General features: G+C 36.0%; 2 protein-coding genes across 2 annotated transcripts; one reads left to right on the forward strand and one right to left on the reverse strand.

The window, feature by feature from the left end:
- Positions 1-20,141: 20,141 nt before the first annotated feature.
- LOC114761025 (uncharacterized) lies at positions 20,142-20,861 on the reverse strand. The gene has a single exon (XM_028950334.1). The coding sequence runs from the start codon at positions 20,859-20,861 to the stop codon at positions 20,142-20,144; it is 720 nt and encodes a 239-aa protein (XP_028806167.1).
- Positions 20,862-22,423: 1,562 nt separating this feature from the next.
- On the forward strand, positions 22,424-23,092 carry LOC114761026 (E3 ubiquitin-protein ligase ATL6-like). Its single transcript, XM_028950335.1, has one exon. It carries the CDS (start codon positions 22,424-22,426, stop codon positions 23,090-23,092), a length of 669 nt encoding a protein of 222 aa, XP_028806168.1.
- Positions 23,093-23,602: the final 510 nt, after the last annotated feature.

Genomic DNA, 23,602 nt, shown 5'->3' on the forward strand with positions numbered 1-23,602 from the left:
AGGAACCGAATATCTAATGGGATACTCAGACGCCGATCACGGTGGATATAAAACAGACAGAAAAAGCACCAGTGGACAATGTCAATTCTTCGGAGGATGTCTTGTCTCATGGTCAAGTAAAAAGCAAAACACCGTGGCAATCTCCTCAACAGAATCAGAATATGTAGCCACTGCCTGCTGTTGTGCTCAGATCTTATGGCTAAAACAACAAGTACAAGATCTAGGAATCAACTTACGTGAGATTCCAATCTTATGTGATAATACGAGCACGATAAGTCTGTCCAAGAATCCAGTCCATCATGCTCGAACCAAACACATCGATGTCCGACATCACTTTATTCGGGACCATGTTCAAAAGAAAGATGTAAAGGTTGAATTCATCCCCACTGAATATCAGATAGCCGACATCTTCACAAAACCACTAGATCAACAGAAGTTCAGCTACTTCAGAAGAGAATTGGGAATGGTAAATCCCAATGAATTGTAAGAAATGTCATACTATCACTCAAGATTAAATGTTTAAATTTATTGTTTTGATGATAAAATAACTAACTTAAGCATCGGAGTATGTAGAAATTTGTTTTGCAGGAAGCTCTGTTTCGATGAAGAAAAACAGAGGTAAACAGAGTATGAGATTATCGATCAATTGATCGATAATCATGAAGGCAAGTAGGAGATAATTTATCGAACAACTGATCGATAAATTCACTTTGTAAAGAAAGGGAATTGCTCCAACACTACAATTATCGATAACGTGATCGATAAACTCAATATCGATCAGAACATCGATCAAGAGCCTCAAGGATTCGAGACCCATCCGTCAAAATTGGTAAGCATTGATCGATAAGCTGACCGATAAGCTTAATTATCGAACAAATAATCGATAAACTATATCAGGTACGCATTTCTTTTTACTGTTTTTATCGATAATATGTTCGATAATTGCATGATCGATAACGTAATCGATAAATCTGCTCTATGTTCAAGTGTGTTCTTCATAATTATCGAACACGTGATCGATCAAGTGTTGATCGATAACTTGATCGATAATTTCGAAGACTATAACGGTACTGTTCTGAAATCCCTTCGTCAGTTTTCGAACCCTAACTCGAAAAATACCGGTCCCCTGTTTTTCGCAACGGTCAGGAATCACCACTATCTTAAATTTTTCAACCGTTCCTTCGATCGAATCCTTCTCTGCTACATTCCCAACCTTCACCCACCTCAAAATCACCGTTTCTCAACCGTTAATCTGTCAAAAACCGCTCGGCACTCCGAAATGGCTCGGGTGAAGCAACCGAACATGGAAAGGGGAGAAGCGCAGGAGAAACAACCTCAATCGAGCGACACCACTGCTTCGGGTACTCGAAAACGTTACAGACCGAAGGTAAGGGAGGAATCAACGAAGAAGAGGGCTACTCTGAAAATCCGGGAAAGTCGGGCCGAAGAACAACCGGCCTCTCTCAGAAAATCTCCCCGGTCCAAATCAAAGCTACCGATTGTGACTGAAGAATCGGAGACCGAGTCGGATGATGGAGTCTCAGTTCAGAAAGCCGTGGAATCAGCCTTAAATATATCAGTCCCCAAGCAACCGAGAAAGAAGAAACAGAGGGCAAGTGAAGGAGTGGCACGGGAAATTCCTTCTGAAGGTATACCCACTGAATTTTCTGACTTATTATCTGGCAATCTCGATAATGAAGTTAATATAGCAAAGTATAAGGCCGATTTTGCCAATAGAAAATTCTGTCCTGTGGTATCTGTGGACTTAGAGGGTCTGAGGAAAAATAAACAGATTGAGCTTGATTTAAGTGACCCACTGCAGCATTATTCGAATTGGTTAATCATTGGTGGTGAATACTGTCCCGAAGTGGTTAAAAGATTCTACTGTAATATGGAATCAGTAGAAAAATATGATGATAAAGACAATCTCATAGAAAATTGTCTGAAAGTTACACTGAGAGGCAGAGTTTTTAAACTCACCAGTGCCAAAATAAATGAGCTGCTAGGGACTCAAGATTTTGTGCGAGGTGGTGACATGAATGAAGTAAAGGCTTATAGAATTTTGATGCAGAACAGTGATTATCCCGGTGAGCTGAATTTTCCACCTAAGCAGATGTGTGATTTCTATAGGATCATCCATTACATCTATTCTAGGTGCATGGTAAACAAATCCGGTAGTTTCTCACATCTCACTCAGGATGATTATCTTCTTCTAGCCCGGATTATTAGTGGGGAAAAGATTAATATTGGGGATCTTATTTACTCTGAAATGAAGGACTTTGTTCTTAACAAGTCCAGATCAACCCCAATTCCCTATCCTCAGCTGGCCACCTATTTCCTTCAGGCACATAACATTGCTCCATTTGAGCCTGGGGAAATCAAGACTAAGGTTCCTGTTTTTGGCCTCACTCAGCTCCACAAAATGAGGATCTCTGTTCCCTTTACACCATCACAGAAAGTATCTCAGAAGGATAAGGGAAAGCAACCTGCTGCTAGTACATCTCGGACCCAGGATGAAGCTGAATCCACTGCTGCCCCATCTCATACCCCTGGTCCATCTTTTATGGAGAGATCCCTCAGGGAAATGTTTCAGGCTGAGCTTCGGGCATTTGAGACCAGAGTCTACTCCACTGCCAGAGACTATGGGGAAGTTTCTGACCGGAAGTTTGATGGCATCTCTAAGATTCTGGATCTTCACCAACAAGCTATGGTGGTTTTGGAAAGAGAAGTCACCGAGAGGTTTAATTCAGTGGACAAGGAACTCCAAGAGCTTAAAGGCTTAGTTACCTCTCTCTGCCAGCACTTCACTCCACCTAGCACAAGCTTCAGCTATGAGGATCTCCTCTTCCATCCTCCCTCTCCACCGCACCCTGAGCCTGCACCTCCTTCCTCTCCTTTACCCACTTCTCCTATTTCCACCACTTCTCCTTCTGTTCCATCTACTTCTATTTCTGTCCCTACTACTCTTGCTCTTATCACTGTACCCCAACCTGTTCCCTCCTTTCATTTTCCATCTATTTCTCCACTTTTTCCTCTTCCTCCTCTCCCTATTCCCCTGACCATTCCTTCGGTTCCTACCCCTTCTGATGCTGACAAAAAGGGGGAGAAGAAAACTGATGATATTTCGTAGCTTATATGGTTTTATGAGTTGCTTTTTGGTTCTATGTCATGACTTTATGTTATCTCTTTTGTTATCTCCTTTTGTGTATCTGGATAGTGTTTTTATCGATAATATGTTCTTGATATTTATCTGATCTTTTCATACTTTTTGAGAATATAAAACTGGTTGATGTTCTCTCTGATAGATGATTTATAACTTGTGTTTTGTCATCATCAAAAAGGGGGAGAATGTTAGGATTATAGTTTTGATGATAACAAAGTCAGAATATCAAGGTTAAGTATTTTGATCGATCAACTGATCGAGCAATCGTTTATCGCTAAGGTTTCAGATAAATGATCAAGTGTAAATCAGGTCTATAGTAGGCTTTTTGGATCGAAGAACTATTCGATGAGTAATTTATCGATAAAGTGATCGATAATCGCTAACGTAAAAATCACATAAGAGTATGGTAAATTATCGATAAGCTGATCGATAATATCAGGTAAACAATCGAGTTACTGATAAGAGACCCAAATCTGAAGTGTATTTATCGATCAAGTTATCGATAAATCAGTCATCAATAACGACTTCGATAAAAGGTAACACAATCTACTTGTTCTGCACATTAGTTCTGTTACAAATTTATCGATCATATTTCCGATCATTTGTTTATCGATTACGTGTTCGAACTTTATGCTCTAACTCTCTGAATGCAGGTGATCAAATTCACTGATGGATCGATAACCTTATTGATCATAAAATTATCGATCACATGATCGATAATCAATGTCCTTATCTACTCTTACTCAGTTTTGCTACAACTAAATTATCGATAACATTATCGATAAGTTTAACTTGTTTGCTTAAATAAGTTTTCACATAACGTGATCGATAAAGAGTCTAAGGATTGATTATTCGCATTAAGTTATGGTGAACTATTTTTCGATCAAGTAATCGATCACTGGTTTTTCGATAATATGATCGATCATTCAATTCCCGGAATTCATGTTTTCACAAAACGTGATCGATAATCATTTCCTTTACCTTACAGGAATAAACTTCTTTCTTCACTTTATCGATCACTTGTTCGAATGATCATTGATCGATCAACTGTTCGATCATTTCAGATAGCCTGTGTCTTTCATTGAATATATACATAACCATGTTTTATCGATAACATTATCCATCATACATTTATCGATAAGATGTTCGATCATCAATGACTGAAGCTTCATTTCAATAACATTTGAATTATCGATAATCTGTTCGATAACAAACATGTGTTCGATCACTTGTTCGATCATGGAACGATCCCCTCTTTCTATGATAATTCTTAGAGTCAATGATCCAACACTTGATCGATAATTTTGGTGATCTAATTCGAAAAGTCTTCATTCTGTTTATCGATAACTTGATCTATCATCAAGTAATCGATCATCTTTTCGATCAAACTAAACCAGAATGACTTTCTGTTCTTCTTACTGATAAATGATTTCGTCACAAATCTTTGAATGATAAATTAGCTTTCTTTCTATGTTCAAGATTAAAGCACTCACCACAAAACTCTCATTTGTTCAAAGCTTAAAATATGCAGATTAATGAAAACGAGTGCAACGGCTCTTCAACGGGATTAAGTAGACTGCGACCTACAGTGTCAGAAGCTCAGACGCATTAATGGCGGAGCCGTTGAAACCAGCGAAACACGCAAACGAAGTCACAACGGCTAGAAGCTCTTCCGTCTAACGGCTACTTAACGATATCAACTATAAAAGGCGCGAAGAAGCATTAATGAAGAGATTGAATATCGGAACTACCAACTGCGATATTTAGTTACGCATTCAATACTCTGTTTTCACGTTACTACCGAGCATCAGTGTTTATCATTAAATTCACTCTGTAAGAGAGCCAATTACTACTTTTATTAAAACTTGAGTGACACTCAAGAGTGTGGACTCTTGAGAGGGGTTGTATCCTTACGGGAGTAAGGGGGAGTGATTGAGCGATTCAATTACTGTACCGAGGCACCAAGAGCCCTGTCGATCTTGGAAGATAGTGAAATACCAGAGGTGTTCTGGGGACTGGAAGTAGGTCACGTGGTTTAGACCGAACCAGTATAAATCTTGTGTCTCCTCTCTGCGGTTAAAATTCTCCATACTCTGACTCTCTGTTTTTATTCATTACTTACACGCTTTTGATTGTAAATTTTTGTAACTCACCCAATTCACCCCCTCTTGGGTGAGATTGTTTCTAACAATTCTGACTTGGATGCTTGTGTATCTACTTAATCTTCCCATAGCATATGCTATATCTGGTCTTGTACATGTCATATCATACATCAAGCATCCAATTACCTTTGAATAATCATGTTGTCTCACAGGACAACCTTTATTTGGTACTAATTTCATACTGGAATCAAATGGAGTAGAAACATGACAACAATCAAAACAATTAAACTTCTTTAATATTTTCTCAATATAATGAGATTGTGAAAGACCAAGACAGTTATTATCCTTAATAACCTTGATTCCTAGTATGACATCAGCTTCTCCCATATCTTTCATGTCAAAATTTTTAGACCAAAACTTCTTTGTTTGATTTACTTCATTCAAATCAGTGTCAAAAATTAACATGTCATCTACATACAAACAAATCATGACACCTTTCCCATTATGAAATTTACTATAAACACATTTGTTATATTCATTGATTTTATATCCATTTGCTAGAACTACCTTATCAAATTTTTTATGCCATTACTTAGGGGCTTGCTTAAGTCCATAAAGAGACTTAATTAATTTACACACCTTGTGTTCTTGACCAGGAACAACAAATCCTTCTGGTTGTGTTATATACACTTCTTCTTCCAACTCTCTATTAAGAAAAGCTATTTTAACATCCATTTGATGGATAACAAGATTGTATGTAGAGCAAGTGCTATTAGCACTCTGATTGTAGAAATCCTTGCAACCAGTGCATATGTATCAAAATAGTCTATTCCTTCCTTTTGTGTAAAACCCTTAGCAACCAACCTAGCTTTAAACTTATCTATAGATCCATCTACTTTTAATTTCTTTTTGAAAATCTATTTACAACCAATAGGTTTAGAACCAAGCGGGAGGTCTACTAATTTCCAAGTTTTATTTCCCATTATTGAATCCATTTCATCTTGTACAGCATCTTTTCAAAAAGCTGCATCTTAAGACTTCATAGCCTCCTCAAATGTTTCAGGATCATTTTCTAAATTAAAACAAATAGATGAACAATTTTCAATTTTTTTCCTTGACCCCTTAACAAGAAACATGAAGAAATCTGAACCATAAGTTTTTACTTTTCTAGCCCTTTTACTTCTTCTAAGTTCTATTTATTTTAAGTCATATTACCAGTAGATACATTCTCCTCTTGATTTGTTTTCTCATTGGAATGAGAAACACCATTGGATTTAAGAATTGAGTTGAACCTTTCTTTTTGAAACATTGCATCCCTTGATTCAATGACTTTGCTAACAGGGTATGAATCATTCGGTTCTATAACCAAGAATCGATATGCCTTGCTATTCTCAACATATCCCAAAAAGATGTATTCAACTCTTCTTTCACCCAATTTCTTCCTTTAAGGGTTCTGGAACTTTAATTATTGCTCTGCATCCCCAAACTTGAAAATAATTGAGATTGGGTTTTCGTTTCTTTCATAATTCATATGGGGTTATCTTGTTCCTTTTATTAGGAACTCTATTTAATATATGACATGTAGTTAGCAATGCTCCACCCCAATGTCCATTAGACAAACTAGAGTAAGATAACATGGCATTCACCATCTCAACTAAAATTCTATTTTTTCTTTTAGCTATACCGTTTTGTTGTGGGAAATAAGGGGTAGTTACTTGATGTATTATGCCAACAGAATCAAAATATTTTGGATCAAAATATTCTCCCCCTCTATCAGTCCTTAAACATTTTACAAAGGTTTCACATTGAAGTTCTACTTCAGTTTTAAAGCTCTTAAATTTGTCCAAGACTTCATCCTTTGAATGCATTAAATAGACATAGCAATATCTAGTGCAATCATCAATGAAAGTCACAAAATATCTTTTAGCACCCAAAGTAGGCTAACCATGCAAATCACAAATATTAGAATGAATCAATTCTAATATTTTAGAACTTCTTTCTACTCTAGGAAAATGTTTTCTTGTTATTTTAGTCAACATGCAAGTAGTGCAACAGTCATGATTAATAGCATCTTTTGGAATCAATTCAGATTTCATCATATCATTCATTTTGCCAAAATTAACATGGCCCAAACGATAATGCCATAAATCACAAGAGTCAACAATATAAGCAGAACTATAAATACTGTTATTAACTTTAGCAACATTACATTTAAACATGTTGTCATAAAAATAACCTTGGCCCACAAATGTTCCACCCTTAGTGAGAACAAACTTATCTCCCTTAAATACAGACTTAAACCCAAACTTATTAAGTAAAGGTACAGAAATTAAATTCTTCCTAACTTCCGGTACATAATAGACATCTCTTAAAGTAAGAGTTTTTCCAAAAGTGAATTCAACTTCCATGGTTGCTTTGCCCTTGACTTGGACAGTTGATGCATTTCCCATATAAAGTACATCCCCATCTTCCTCCTTCAATGTTTTGAAGAAGTTCTTGTTTTTGCACACATGACTTGTGGCACCAGTGTCCACCCGCCATGATTCATTATTATCAACTAGGTGGATTTCAGAAATTACTGCCACAAAATTGTCTTCTTTTGTAGATGACTTGTTTTTTTTTTCCTCTTTTTTCATTTTGAAAAAACGAAAGTCTTTCTTGAAATGACCACCTTTTCGAGAAAAGAGGCAATTACCTTTCTTTTTCTTATTCTTGTGACCATCCTGTAACATACTAAAAAAAAATGTAAATAATATATATAATAATAATATTTTATTATTAAAAAAAAAAGGGGGGGACAACTTTCCACCAAATCAGTGGAAAGTTGGAGGCAAAGAAGAATTTGAGGGGGTGTATTAAATGAAAGAGGAATGTTGAGGGGGAGTGTTAGATGGGTTGGAAAAAAATTAGAAGGTAATAAATGAAAGAAGAAATTTGATGGAAGAAAGAGAGGGGGAAAGGACAGTGGAAGTGGAAAAGTGGGAGATGAGCCGTGGAAAAATGAAACATGGGGTATTATATATATATCATCCCCCGGTGATCTCCTTCAAGCAAGAGCAAGAGAGTGCGGAAGAGGAAGAGAGCAAAAGAAAAAAAAGAGAGAGAGAAGCATAGAGAAAAAGAGAGAGAGAGAGCCGAGTTCCAGAGTACCTGACGGTTTTGGAGATCATTTAGGTACACAAAACTACTTCTTGTTATCATATTTTCTTTATGAATATTTCCTATATATTTATAGCTTTATATTATTAGTATCATTATCATGTTTAAAGAAAATTTTACCGCTTGGGTATAGAGTAAATATGGAGTTTTGACAATATATGACCGTAGAAATTTTAAAATACATTATTAAGAAATTTTAATCGGTTTATTTTTGTTGAATGATTATTTTGAGAATTTTAAACTAAGATTTTAGTTGAAAAGTTTGTTATTTAGACTTGTAATATGTTTTTACCGATTAAATTTGAGTTAAATAATTTATATGAGTTATTTAATATATTATTGAGATTTTAATCGGTTTAAATATTGAATAAGTTAAAGATATATTTTTGAAATAATTTTTGAAGGCTTGAAAAATTATAAATTGAGAATTTTGTAAAATTAAATAAAGCTACAGTTTGTTTATAATTAAAAATATATATATACTTTTGTTAAATTTAAATAGCCTTATATGTAAATTATTTTTCAAAACAATATCTATTATAAATGCCTAGATTTGGGAGAGTTAATATATTTATGTAAATTTTGGTTTAGAGGGTAGTCTTAGAATTTTAGAGTAGCTTTGGAGTAGCTTTGAGTTTATGTTAATGAATATTTATGTGCAATTTTGTAGACTTAAGAATTTTGGAGTAATCCTTGTGTGAACATTTGTAAGCTAAAGAGTACCAGGTAACTCTGAAAATTCTTTCTTGTACATGTGAATTGTGTATGATTATATTGTGGATTTACTAATTTTTATATCATACTGAAAAGTAGTATTATGATTTCAAATAAATGTTTTGATATGTTATTTGATTTTGTCAAGATTTATTGCTATTAATTATGATCAATGTTTAAATATATTGATGGCTGAGGAATTGTCATGAGTTGTTATTAAATGGTATATAAGTTTTATTGCTATCTTATCTTTAAAATATTTGAGGACGTATTTATGATGTAACATTATTGGCATCTGACATGCATTGTTGGGCTAAGGATAGAAGGAGATTGCATGGATATGAAATTACCACGTGGTATGCCATCACTCGGTGCACAGTGGATGGCACTTGTCAGGGCCCCTTCTTCTATGTTTTCCTTTGGCCGGGAATTCATTGGAGCTGTGGGACATGTGACACCTCCCTATTCACAAAGGAGGGGAGCCATAGTCCGAGCTTGAGCTCTATATCTTTGGCCGGATATATCTCTAGTATCGGTGAGCTTGGAATAATTCAGTAAAATGGATTAGTTCCTATCGGACTATGTGTTAGCCTATGGCTCCAGTCAGCGGTATAAGGGTGGACGGTGATATAAGGGAGGCAGCATATTGCATTATTTTTGGATATATTAGAAAAATGATATTGGTATATTGTTGGGAAAAAAAATGAAATTGAATTGGATGTCTCAAATCCGTGATTTTTAATATATTTATACACACACGTACAAAAGGATTTTTGGTTTATCATATATGATTTGTTTGTATAGGTTAGAATTTCAGTAGTTACTGAGACGTTAGATCTCATCCCCTATATTAACAATTTTCAAGCGAAGGATCTAGTAGGAATCAAGGGAAGGCACCAATGGAGTGAGCCGTGAAGGCTTTTGTGCTCCTCAAGCACATGCTATGTTATATTTTTATTTGCCATGACTATAAGACTTTAATAGTTTATGTTGTTAAGTTATGTTAGAAATGTTTTGAAATTTTAACTTAATTGCAGTATTAAAAATATGTATGGACTTTTAAATTAAATATTTTATTTCGTATATTGATATAATTATGTGAGGTGTTACATTTTTGGTATCAGAGCTGTAACGTTCCATGGCTTTTTAATTAACTTTTATGTAAAGTATTTTCCCAAAAGGTTTGAAAAAAAAATGGCTAGGGGTCATGGCAATTTAAATATAATAACATGTGCACTTCCCTTTAGTTTTTAGATTAAAAGTTTATTTTAGTAACGCTGCTTAGTTTACCTGGTGTCCTTCTGCTATTCTACATAGGAAGGAAGGATGGTGAACACTCGAAGGACTAATTCTACCCTAGTTCCACATCAAAATGTTCCTTCTCGTCAAGATAATGATGCTATTTTGCGAGAATTACGAGATTATGTTGTGAGTATTGATCAAAGAGTAAGGAGACATGAGGACGAGCTGTTGACAATCAAAGGTCAACGTGATAGCCATCAAGAAGAAAATGGCCCTGTTGATGATAAAGCTCCTAGTGACCATCAGTCAATAGGTGATACCCTTAGAGGCACGGAATCGAAAGGTGACAGCAGTGCACTTTCTCAACAAGACCTTGCCCGTATCACACTGATCTGGGAAAGTTTTAGGAAGTTTGATCCTCCTAAGTTTGAGGGCAGGCTGAATCCATCTGAAGCTGAAGAATGGATCGAAAGACTGGAGACTATATTCAGAATAGTAATCTGCACCTCGCAGGAAAAAGTGCAACTTGCTGAGCAGCCGTTACAAAAGGCAGCAAGGAAGTGGTGGGACAGCATCAAGCCTTTTGAAAGTGTAGAGATAACTTGGGAAAGGTTCAAGGAGAAATTCTTCCAACACTATTTTCCTAATGCCCTTAGAGCGGATCAAGAAGCAGAATTCTATGCCTTCAAGCAAGGGAACCTAAATGAGGAAGACTTCATTGCTCGATTTCTCGAGTTAGTTAAGTACATTACTTATCCGCAGACGCAACCTGACTCAAATTGGATGGCTGATAGGCTACTGGAAAAAGATAGACCAGAATTAAGAACAGCTCTAGCACCCTTGGAGATTAATGATTTTGAAAAAATGTGCACCAAATTGCGAATCATTGCTAGAAGAATAAGAGAAGAAGAAGCTGAGAAGAGAAAAGAATCTTATACAAGGTCCGTTCCATTCATGAGACCTACGGGAGGAATCAGTAAGAAGAATACTTACAGCTTCAACAACTCCAAGAAGCGGTTTAATCAGCCCTCGAGGAATCAATCTGGTGGACCTTCGAGGAGTCAATTCAATGGACCCTTGAGGAGTCAATTCAATGGACCTCCGAGGAGTCAGGTCAGTTGTCACACCTTACTATAATATTGACTTAGGTTCCTTTCAAAATCATTTTTGACCACATTAGATGGTCTTGGGCTCACTTTTTACCATAAAAACGCAAATTTTCGGATTTTTACTGTTCATCGGGTAAAAATCCAGTTTTTCTGGCCCAACTTCAAAAATTCATAACTTATTCTAAACAAATCCAATTTGGGTGGTTCAAAATTATAATTAAAGATCTTTAAGTCCTCTTTCAAGGAAAAATAATCTCATTGTCCAATTATTTATGAGAAAGCGTCAGGTTTTTGAGAAAACAACACTGTCCATTTGCCAACAACCCTGATGTCCAGATTCTGACCATTAACTTTGAAAAATCATTATAAATTGTATACTGGGCCATTTTTAACGTATTAGATATCAATTTGAAGCTCATGATGTCATATTTCATCATGCAAATTTCACGATTTAAAGCGTTCGGGAACATAATCAAAAAGTCACAGGAACCGGTCAGGGTCAGTGTGCTTCCAGCACTGTTAGTTTAATATTTACATAACCAAAATAAGCTCACGAATTTTGTGGCTAAACTCCACAAATCAACCTTCAATCTGCAGCTTCCCTTTTGAAGATTCAGGCCCTAAAATGTTACATGATTCTTGGGGGATGAGATTTTTAGAAATCCCAGTAGTAAATTAACCAACTATATCACCAAGCAAGCATCATTATTATGCATGATCACATTAACTACTATGGATGAACTAACATGCTTATCATTTGGCAAACTCAATCATGCAAAGGCCAAAGCAAGATACTATAAAGAGCAGCCACATAACAATCAAGAGAGCTCAATCACAATAATAGCAATTAACCATACAATAATCAACAATGCTAGTTAGTGGTAGTAGCTAGGTTTAACTTACTACCTTGCTTCAAAAGTCTTAGCCTTTCTTCCTTCTCCTCTTTCCCTTGGCAAATATCAAACCCTAACCATGTGATTCAACAAAAATGGCAGCAAGAATCATTATCCAACCATGAAAAAGCAAGAACATACATCAAAATGATTCTTGAACCATAAAGTTCCCTCCTTTGTTCACTAGTTTTAGATTTGGTACTCTCTAACCCTAAAAATCACTCCTTGACTTGTTCCTACATGGATTTTCATGTAGATTCCAAAAATGGGCTTAGATTTGTGAAAATAAAACTGATTCTTCCAGCTACAAACCGACCAAACCACTAGAGGTTTTGACTCAAAATTTTCAGCTTTGCTTTTAGGCTTCCAACACTTGTTTCTTTTAGTCTACCCTACACCATTCCTCATTTTAAGCATCATGGAAGCCTTAAAACAATGAAAAGCTCATCCTAGGGTCCAGTTCTTCACTTGGCCGAAAATAACTCTCACAACAACAACCATGAAAAATGCTTTAAAATCACTTAAACTCACTTGCCAACACTAGGATCTAGCTTGTGTTGTTGTGTCTTAGCAAGTGTTATGATCAAAACTTCTTTCCCCTTTTTATTAATCAGTTTGGTCCACATTAAGAGAGGGAAGAAACAGATTTTAAACCATAAAAATGAAAGAAACCAAAGCAAGAACACTTCTAGGACCAAGATCTAACCTTGAAACCTTGCTAGGATGATCAAAAGTGCTCCCTTTCTCCTTGTTTCCTCTCAAACTCTCTCTTTTTCTCTATTTTTCTCCCTTGCACGAAATGAACATCTGAAAATGGGGAGAGAAGAGCTTGATTAAGGCTTCAAAATATCCCAACCACCTTCTTTAATGATAGTCCAAGTGTCATTACCCTACTAAGTCTTGATTCCTCTCTCTTAATTAACATAATTCCAAATGAAATTATTTACTAAAGTCAAAATCCTCTCCATTCATGGAATGACACTTGGCTAATTCAAATCTTCTCCTTCAAGAGCTTGACACATGGCTCAATAGGATCCCTTGGATTTGCAAGACACCAATCTTGTTTTATCGGTATACTTTAGGCTCTGAGTTTAACTTCTTTTTTATAATTACAGTAACTTAGTCTATGTAATTATTTTCTATCAGATCCTTAATTTATTCTCCTCATTATTGTCTTCCCAAATTGTCCTCTTTGTCTCAAAATTAATTTCCTAATATTTAAATAAAAAGGAAAATTAATTTCCTTCTCTTTAGGGATTTTTCCACTTTTCACATTTATTTGGAAAAATCTTGGACACTTGAGGGTTTCCATTTAATTCCATAATTCCTTATAATTCCTTGGGATCTCATAGGAATTTTCTTGGAATTTTATTCCTCTTAAAATATTTATTTGGAATTTTCCAAATAAAATCCCTCAATTAGCCTAAATCACCCTTAAATTCTCTTATAATTTCTCTAAGGGTAATTTGGTCATAAAACCAACTTTATAATTTCATATAACTTCAAAGGATATTATCCCTATTTTTCCTTAATTTTTCATGGCTCGAAAATATTTTTCCTTATTTACATTTGACCAATTTTCTTTAATTAGTCAATTTCCTATAATTGGCTTGGAAAATTACTGTAATTATTTTCCACCAAAATTCTTTGACTTTTCCTTATTACTTTTAATCCTCAATAATTTGAGAATATTTCTTGTCTCCAATTATCATAATACTGGATGTGACATCAGTGGGGGACAGAGCTCTTACAGGGGTTCTACAGCTCCTATCACTAGCACTGCCAATAGTCAAAGGTGTGCCAAGTGTGGGAAGGTGCATCAAGGAAATTGCATTATCTGCTTCAAGTGCGGGAAACCGGGCCATATTTTCAGATTCTGTGAGGAAGGCTCACGAGGCGTCAATGATACTAGAGCTGCAGTCCCAGGAAGAGTGTTTGCACTATCTCAAGAAGAAGCTGACACTTCTCCTAATTTGATTAAAGGTATTCTCAAACTCCAAGGCTTTGAAACTCAAGCTTTATTTGATTCTGGTGCAACACACTCATTTATATCTGATGATTATGTGTCTCGTTTAAGTATGCATAAGTGTGATTTGCCCTGTGATGTGATTGTTTCTACACCGGCAGGAGTCTCGGTGAAAACTTCTAAAGCATGCTTGAATTGCATGATTGAATTTGAAGGTAGAACATCCACTATAGACCTTGTTTGTCTACCCTTAAAGGGTATTGACCTGATTGTAGGAATGGATTGGTTGTCGGCAAATGACGCCATCCTAGATTGTAGAAGGAAGACCATTTCTTTACCGGTCGCCTTCGCCAGTTCTAGTGGGCCACAACTGTTGTCTTTAGTGCAAGTTGAAAAGTGTATTCGAAAGGGTTGTCAAGCCTATATGGTGTTCTTCTCCGTTCACACAACAGCTGAAAAAGGTGTAGAGGAGATTGCAGTAGTGAGTGAATTCCCGGATGTGTTTCCAGAGGAGATAACAGGTTTGCCTCCAGAGAGAGAAGTGGAGTTCTCTATTGAACTTGCACCTGGAACCGAGCCTATCTCTAAAGCTCCTTATCGGATGTCTCCATCAGAATTAACAGAGTTAAAGAAACAGATCGAGGAGTTGCTGGAAAAGGGCTTCATTAAGCCGAGTGTATCTCCTTGGGGTTCGCCTGTGCTCTTTGTGAAGAAGAAGGATGGGAGCATGAGACTGTGCATTGATTACCGCCAATTGAATAAGGTAACCGTAAAGAACAAGTACCCTTTGCCCAGGATCGATGATCTACTTGACCAGCTATCTGGAGCGTCAATATTCTCTAAGATTGACTTAAGGTCAGGTTATCACCAACTAAGAGTTAGATTTGAGGACATCCCAAAAACTGCATTTAGAACAAGATACGGCCACTATGAATTCCTTGTTATGCCGTTTGGGCTAACCAATGCTCCAGCTGTCTTTATGGATTATATGAACAGAATCTTCCGACCTTACTTGGATAAATTCGTAGTGATCTTTATTGATGACATCCTTATTTACTCTAAGGATAAGGAAGAGCATAAACAACATCTTAGAATTGTGCTGCAGGTGTTAAGGGAACACAAACTCTATGCAAAGTTGTCAAAGTGTGAGTTTTGGCTCAAAGAAGTAAAATTCTTGGGTCATGTTGTATCAGCTAAAGGTGTATCAGTGGACCCTAGTAAGATTAATGCAGTGTTGAAATGGGACAGACCACAAAGTGTCACAGAAATTAGAAGCTTTCTTGGACTAGCAGGTTACTATAGGAGATTCATTAAAGGCTTTTCGCAGTTAGCTATGCCCTTAACCAGACTAACTAAAAAGGACCAACCGTTTGTTTGGACTGAGAAATGCGAAGCAGCCTTTCAGACTTTAAAGACCAAGTTGACCACCGCACCGGTACTTGTGATTTCAGACCCTACACAGTCTTTTACTTTGTATACTGATGCTTCTAAGAAGGGTCTTGGGGCTGTATTAATGCAAAATGGTAAGGTAGTTGCTTATGCTTCTCGACAATTGAGGCCGCATGAGGAAAACTACCCTACTCACGACTTGGAATTGGCAGCAGTCGTATTTGCATTGAAGATTTGGAGGCACTATCTCTATGGTTCGCAATTTGAAATTTTTAGCGACCATAAGAGTTTGAAGTACTTGTTTGATCAAAAAGAACTTAACATGAGACAAAGAAGGTGGATGGAGTTTTTTAAGGATTATGATTATGAGCTAAAGTATCATCCAGGGAAGGCAAACATTGTAGCAGATGCCTTAAGTAGAAAATCTATCCATGCAGCCCAGTTGATGGTCAAGGAGTGGAACCTACTGCAGGAGGTGCAAAGTACACCTATTGATATAATGTCTGGGTTAGTTGCTACCATGAAAGCACTAACCATTGAGAGTACAACTTGGAAGGAAATTAAAATTTCCCAATTGGAGGATGAGTATCTACTAGGGGTTAGAGAAGAAGTTGAACAAGGAAAAGAGTCCAAGTTTAATATTGGTGAAGATGGGATACTAAGATATAAAGCGAGGGTGTGCCTCCCCAATGATAAAGAGTTAAAGAAGCTACTACTTGATGAAGCTCATAGAAGCAAATATACTATCCACCCTGGAGTGACCAAAATGTACCATGATCTAAAGCGAAACTGGTGGTGGCCTAGTATGAAGAAAGATGTAACTGAGTTTGTCTCTCGTTGTCTAACTTGCCAAAAGGTCAAGATTGAACACCAGAAGCCTCCAGGATTATTGCAAAATCTAGAGATTCCAGAATGGAAGTGGGATAGTATCTCCATGGACTTTATCACGGGTCTTCCTAGAACTCAATCTGGGCATGATGCTATTTGGGTGATTGTTGACAGATTGACTAAATCAGCTCATTTTCTAGCCATCAAGACAAATTACTCTTTGGAAAAGCTAGCACAGATCTATGTGAAGGAGATCGTCCGATTACATGGTATACCAAAGAGTATTATATCAGATCGAGACCCACGATTCACTTCAAGGTTTTAGAGATCGTTGCAAGACGCCATGGGAACACGGTTGAGGTTTAGCACCGCCTATCATCCCCAAACTGATGGACAAACAGAGAGAACTATTCAAACTCTTGAGGACATGTTAAGAGCTTGTGCAATTGAATTAAAAGGAAATTGGGATGATCACCTTCCTTTAGCAGAGTTTGCTTACAATAATAGCTTCCACTCAAGTATTCAGATGGCACCTTATGAAGCATTGTACGGAAGAAAGTGTAGATCTCCACTTTGTTGGACAAAGTTGAGCGAGAGAAGTTTGATAGGTCCAGAACTGGTGGATTACACAACTCAGAAGATTAAGATGATACAACAGAAGTTGCTTACTGCCCAAAGCAGACAGAAAAGTTATGCAGATAGGAGAAGACGACCATTGGAATTCATGGTAGGAGACCATGTATTTCTAAGAGTCACACCGATGACGGGTATTGGAAGATCAATTCGAGCAAGGAAACTCACTCCCCGTTTCATAGGTCCTTATGAAATTTTGGAGAGAGTAGGACCAGTGGCTTACAGAATTGCCCTACCTCCACAACTGGCCAATATTCATAATGTATTCCACGTGTCACAACTCAAGAAGTACCACCCAGATCCATCTCATGTGATTGAGCCTGAAGAGATCGAGTTACAGGAGAATCTTACTTTTAAGGCCGAACCTGAACGCATTCTGGACGCTAAGGATAAGCAACTTCGGAATAAAACTATTCGGTTACTTAAGGTTTTCTGGAAAGGAATGTCTCCTGGAGATGCCACCTGGGAAACCGAAGAGCGAATGCGGCATGATTTTCCTAACTTGTTTGATTAGGAAGAGTTAGTGTTGTGTTAGTATTGGTGATTGTATTATGGTATACTTGTACTTATTGTACTTGTGTTGTGCTCTTGATGTGTAGTATAGATATTTGTATTTGTGTCTGCTGCTTGAAGTAAACTCTCTCTTCGTGTATTGAATTTTGGGGACAAAATTCTTTTTAGGTGGGAAGAATTGTAACATACTAAAAAAAAATGTAAAAAATATATAATAATAATATTTTATTATTTAAAAAAAAAGGGGGACAACTTTCCACCAAATCAGGTGGAAAGTTGGAGGCAAAGAAGAATTTGAGGGGGTGTATTAAATGAAAGAGGAATGTTGAGGGGGAGTGTTAGATGGGTTGGAAAAAAATTAGAAGGTAATAAATGAAAGAAGAAATTTGATGGAAGAAAGAGAGGGGGAAAGGACGGTGGAAGTGGAAAAGTGGGAGATGAGCCGTGGAAAAATGAAACATGGGGTATTATATATATATCATCCCCCGGTGATCTCCTTCAAGCAAGAGCAAGAGAGTGCGGAAGAGGAAGAGAGCAAAAGAAAAAAAGAGAGAGAGAAGCATAGAGAAAAAGAGAGAGAGAGAGCCGAGTTCCAGAGTACCTGACGGTTTTGGAGATCATTTAGGTACACAAAACTACTTCTTGTTATCATATTTTCTTTATGAATATTTCCTATATATTTATAGCTTTATATTATTAGTATCATTATCATGTTTAAAGAAAATTTTACCGCTTGGGTATAGAGTAAATATGGAGTTTTGACAATATATGACCGTAGAAATTTTAAAATACATTATTAAGAAATTTTAATCGGTTTATTTTTGTTGAATGATTATTTTGAGAATTTTAAACTAAGATTTTAGTTGAAAAGTTTGTTATTTAGACTTGTAATATGTTTTTACCGATTAAATTTGAGTTAAATAATTTATATGAGTTATTTAATATATTATTGAGATTTTAATCGGTTTAAATATTGAATAAGTTAAAGATATATTTTTGAAATAATTTTTGAAGGCTTGAAAAATTATAAATTGAGAATTTTGTAAAATTAAATAAAGCTACAGTTTGTTTATAATTAAAAATATATATATACTTTTGTTAAATTTAAATAGCCTTATATGTAAATTATTTTTCAAAACAATATCTATTATAAATGCCTAGATTTGGGAGAGTTAATATATTTATGTAAATTTTGGTTTAGAGGGTAGTCTTAGAATTTTAGAGTAGCTTTGGAGTAGCTTTGAGTTTATGTTAATGAATATTTATGTGCAATTTTGTAGACTTAAGAATTTTGGAGTAATCCTTGTGTGAACATTTGTAAGCTAAAGAGTACCAGGTAACTCTGAAAATTCTTTCTTGTACATGTGAATTGTGTATGATTATATTGTGGATTTACTAATTTTTATATCATACTGAAAAGTAGTATTATGATTTCAAATAAATGTTTTGATATGTTATTTGATTTTGTCAAGATTTATTGCTATTAATTATGATCAATGTTTAAATATATTGATGGCTGAGGAATTGTCATGAGTTGTTATTAAATGGTATATAAGTTTTATTGCTATCTTATCTTTAAAATATTTGAGGACGTATTTATGATGTAACATTATTGGCATCTGACATGCATTGTTGGGCTAAGGATAGAAGGAGATTGCATGGATATGAAATTACCACGTGGTATGCCATCACTCGGTGCACAGTGGATGGCACTTGTCAGGGCCCCTTCTTCTATGTTTTCCTTTGGCCGGGAATTCATTGGAGCTGTGGGACATGTGACACCTCCCTATTCACAAAGGAGGGGAGCCATAGTCCGAGCTTGAGCTCTATATCTTTGGCCGGATATATCTCTAGTATCGGTGAGCTTGGAATAATTCAGTAAAATGGATTAGTTCCTATCGGACTATGTGTTAGCCTATGGCTCCAGTCAGCGGTATAAGGGTGGACGGTGATATAAGGGAGGCAGCATATTGCATTATTTTTGGATATATTAGAAAAATGATATTGGTATATTGTTGGGAAAAAAAATGAAATTGAATTGGATGTCTCAAATCCGTGATTTTTAATATATTTATACACACACGTACAAAAGGATTTTTGGTTTATCATATATGATTTGTTTGTATAGGTTAGAATTTCAGTAGTTACTGAGACGTTAGATCTCATCCCCTATATTAACAATTTTCAGGCGAAGGATCTAGTAGGAATCAAGGGAAGGCACCAATGGAGTGAGTCGTGAAGGCTTTTGTGCTCCTCAAGCACATGCTATGTTATATTTTTATTTGCCATGACTATAAGACTTTAATAGTTTATGTTGTTAAGTTATGTTAGAAATGTTTTGAAATTTTAACTTAATTGCAGTATTAAAAATATGTATGGACTTTTAAATTAAATATTTTATTTCGTATATTGATATAATTATGTGAGGTGTTACACATCCTGTGCTTGGGGTTTGTCTTTATCCTTCTCTCTTTTCTTTGAGGTCTTGTTGGACTGTTCTTTCTCCACCACATATACCTTCTCTTGAGTATTGGCTTCCTTTTCAACGTCTTCCTTTCTATACTCCTCTTCTAAACGAAGATAATTTCCCAATTGTTCAAGAGAGATATCTTCTTTTTTATGTTTGAGAATCTTTTTGAAGTCTTTCCATGAAGGAGGAAGTTTGTCTATGATTGAGGAGACAATAATGGACTTGTCCATATGTATTTTATGTTGATTGAAATTATTCAAAATATGTTCAATTTCATGCATTTGCTCCATGATAGACTTTCCATCAACCATCTTATAACTATTGAAACGAGTGACAAGAAATTTCTTACTTGTATCATCCTCTTGCATGTACCTTGCCTCAAGTTTGTCCCAAAGATCCTTTGTCGAGGTTGTATCTTGATAAACATCAAAGAGAGCATCACAGAGGCTGTTGAGGATATGTCCAATGCAAATGTAGTCATCATTCTCCCACTTCTGTCTCTCTCTGATTTCGGCAATAGTTTCATCCTCCTTCTCTTGAGGTTTGGGAGTGTTGAGAACATAAGCCACATTCAAAGTTGTGAGAAGAAATTTCATCTTTCTCTGCCATCTCAGAAAGTTACCCCCTTCAAATCTCTCCAACTTCACAAAATTTGTAGTCAACTCCTTCAAAGAAGCCATTTGTACTTGTGGACTAAGCCTAAAGACTGTTTGCGGGAATGGTTCTCTGAAGAGTACATGAAGAAGAGATGAAGAAGAAAGTGGTGCACGATGTCTTTAAGGCGTGGGCAGCACTTTCCTTGAGGTTTAATTCGCCCCCACCTATTCCTATCTTATAGGATGCAAGTTGGGATGCCTGACGAATTTCTTTCAGGATACAATGAAGACCCTTGAATATGAATTGCACTTCCAAATTCAAGCAAAGACAACAATGGCTTTTACAAAGTAATAATTTGACTCTATCTCTACGTGCATTTAAAGGCAAAGGCAATGACTTTGATCTTAGTGTTTGTGTTGTATTGTCTCTAAATGAAGTGATTGTGAAGGGAAGTGATAGTGAAGGGTTTATATAGAGCATGAAATGATGTCTTGAAGAGATACTTTTTAGAATAAAACCTTATTAAATAAAAAGTCACAATCATATGTTGGTTTATGAACCAACGTAATTTAAATAAATACAATGAATTTAGTATGTAGATTCATTTAATGTTTTAACTTCCTACAATGACATTTTATTAAATACAATATATTTAGTATGTAGGTTCATTTAATATTTTAAGTTCCTATATAACCCTTCATATAAATATATTAATTTATACGAAGACACAACCCTTTAAATAAATTTATTAATTTATATGAAGACATAACCCCTCATATAAATTTATTAATCTAATAAATTTATATAAGGACATGACTTTTCAAAAAACACATCTCTTTATTTTAAAAATATTCCAACAATCTTTCCTACTCTCTCCCTCTCCTCCTCTCACCTTGTAGTTGTACCAAACCAGCCTTAGAAAAAAATCACGAAAAAGTAAGGATTTCCTCTGGTTATGACAACTGGCATTTTGTTAATTCACGTCTAAAACGTGGGCGGGAGGTGACAAAACCGGAGGCAATTCTTTAATGAGAAAATCGGACTGTAAAATCGCAAGTGAGAATTCATGATAAAATTTGCATGAGTTTCGAAAACAATTAAATAATAAATTACAACAAATTTTTGATAAAATACCTAATTTATAATTTTATATTTTTTATATTTTTTTAATCTCCCACGCAACTTAACACTAATTTTTTAATATCTATTTTTTCTCAATAAATACTCCTTTCAATTCTGAATATATATAAAAAAATTTATCATTTTTAAAATATTTCTATCACACATATCAAGAAAAAGTTCTTATTAAGAAAATTTATTATATAAATGATTAAAATAATCATTTTAAAAATCAATACATATTTTTTTATAAATAATTAACTTACCTAGATTTTTAAATTAATTATCTAATTTAATGATTGAAAAAATACACAGTTTTTTTAGTTAGAAGTTAGGCGCCAATAGGATATTGAAAAAACAGAGTATACATTGAATCACGTGTTTTGGACAGTACACTATACAGAAGCCAACCACCATTATTATCTGAATTCTATTTGGCCTCTCCTTAGTTCTCATGTTTTATAATGACCAGCCTTTGTACTTATCTATCTATATTTCTTCACTGTGAGTTTCCGACAATAGCCAAATGATGAAGACGATCACACCCTCACCCATCCTCGTCTTCTGGCTTCTCTCTTCCACCGTCGATGCTCAGTCAAGTTGGGGACCGGTGGTTTCTCCAAATGCCCCCCTTCACACTTGGGATGTATCATTCGCTCCCATGATTGTGGCCCATGTTTGCGCCGTCTTCTTCATTGTCAGCTTTGCCCTCTCCCTCCGCCACTGCTCCGACGTGGATCTGGCTGCTGCCGACAATTGTTCTTCAAGTGGTCCTCAAGGTATTGACCCAAAATTACTCGACACCTTCCCCATCCTCGTGTATTCCGCCGTGAAGAGCCTCAAATTTGGGAAAGCCGCCGCGCTGGAGTGTGCCGTGTGCTTGAGCGAGTTCGACCAACAAGATACGCTCCGATTACTTCCGAAATGTAACCATGTGTTTCATCCTCAATGCATCGACGCCTGGTTGGCCTCCCACGTGACTTGCCCTGTTTGCCGTTCAAGGCTGAAGCCGGCGGAGGAGCACCGGCGAGGGGAAAACGACGTAGCGATCGAAATTCCGAATGAGGTTATACATGCCCCACAGGTGTTGGATGAAAGTTCTGGGAGTAGAACGGAGCGTCATTCAGGAGATAGAAGAGGTATGGGGGGGCAAGGACACGGAGAGGTACAATCTCAGATTGTTGGAGGATCTTAGGAAACAGATTACTGTGAGTCACGGAGGAATGCGACGGTCGGCGAGCTGCAATGTGCTCCGCAGACGGCGGGGTGAAGAGAACAGTACAGAATAGTGAGTGTTTGATCCATTGATGTATATTTATTTTCGGTGGTAAATAACAGAACTTACAATGTGAAGATTACCAGACAATCTATTTTAAAAACATGTGCTATTATTGTTATGCATTGTATTGCTCTAATGATGTAATGTTTTTTTCTTTTTTTGGGTATAAGGGGAACTTGTAATAATGCAATTAAAACTGTTGCTATTCTGATGAAGCTATATATCACTTCCAATTTTCCGGTTTAAAGATAGAAAAATTATTTGTCTCAAGTCTTTTACATTCATTATGTAAAGTTTTTCAATTACATATAGTTCTCAAATTTCATTTAATTCTCACTATAGATAATTATTAACGTTACTTAACTCCCATAAAATTTTAAAATTTCATTGTACCTTGAGGACCAAATTTGGGTGAAAAGACAAAAA

This window comes from Neltuma alba, unplaced genomic scaffold, assembly GCF_004799145.2.
Source record: "Neltuma alba isolate B1F8T4 unplaced genomic scaffold, ASM479914v2 tig00011066_pilon, whole genome shotgun sequence".
NCBI lineage: Eukaryota > Viridiplantae > Streptophyta > Magnoliopsida > Fabales > Fabaceae > Neltuma > Neltuma alba.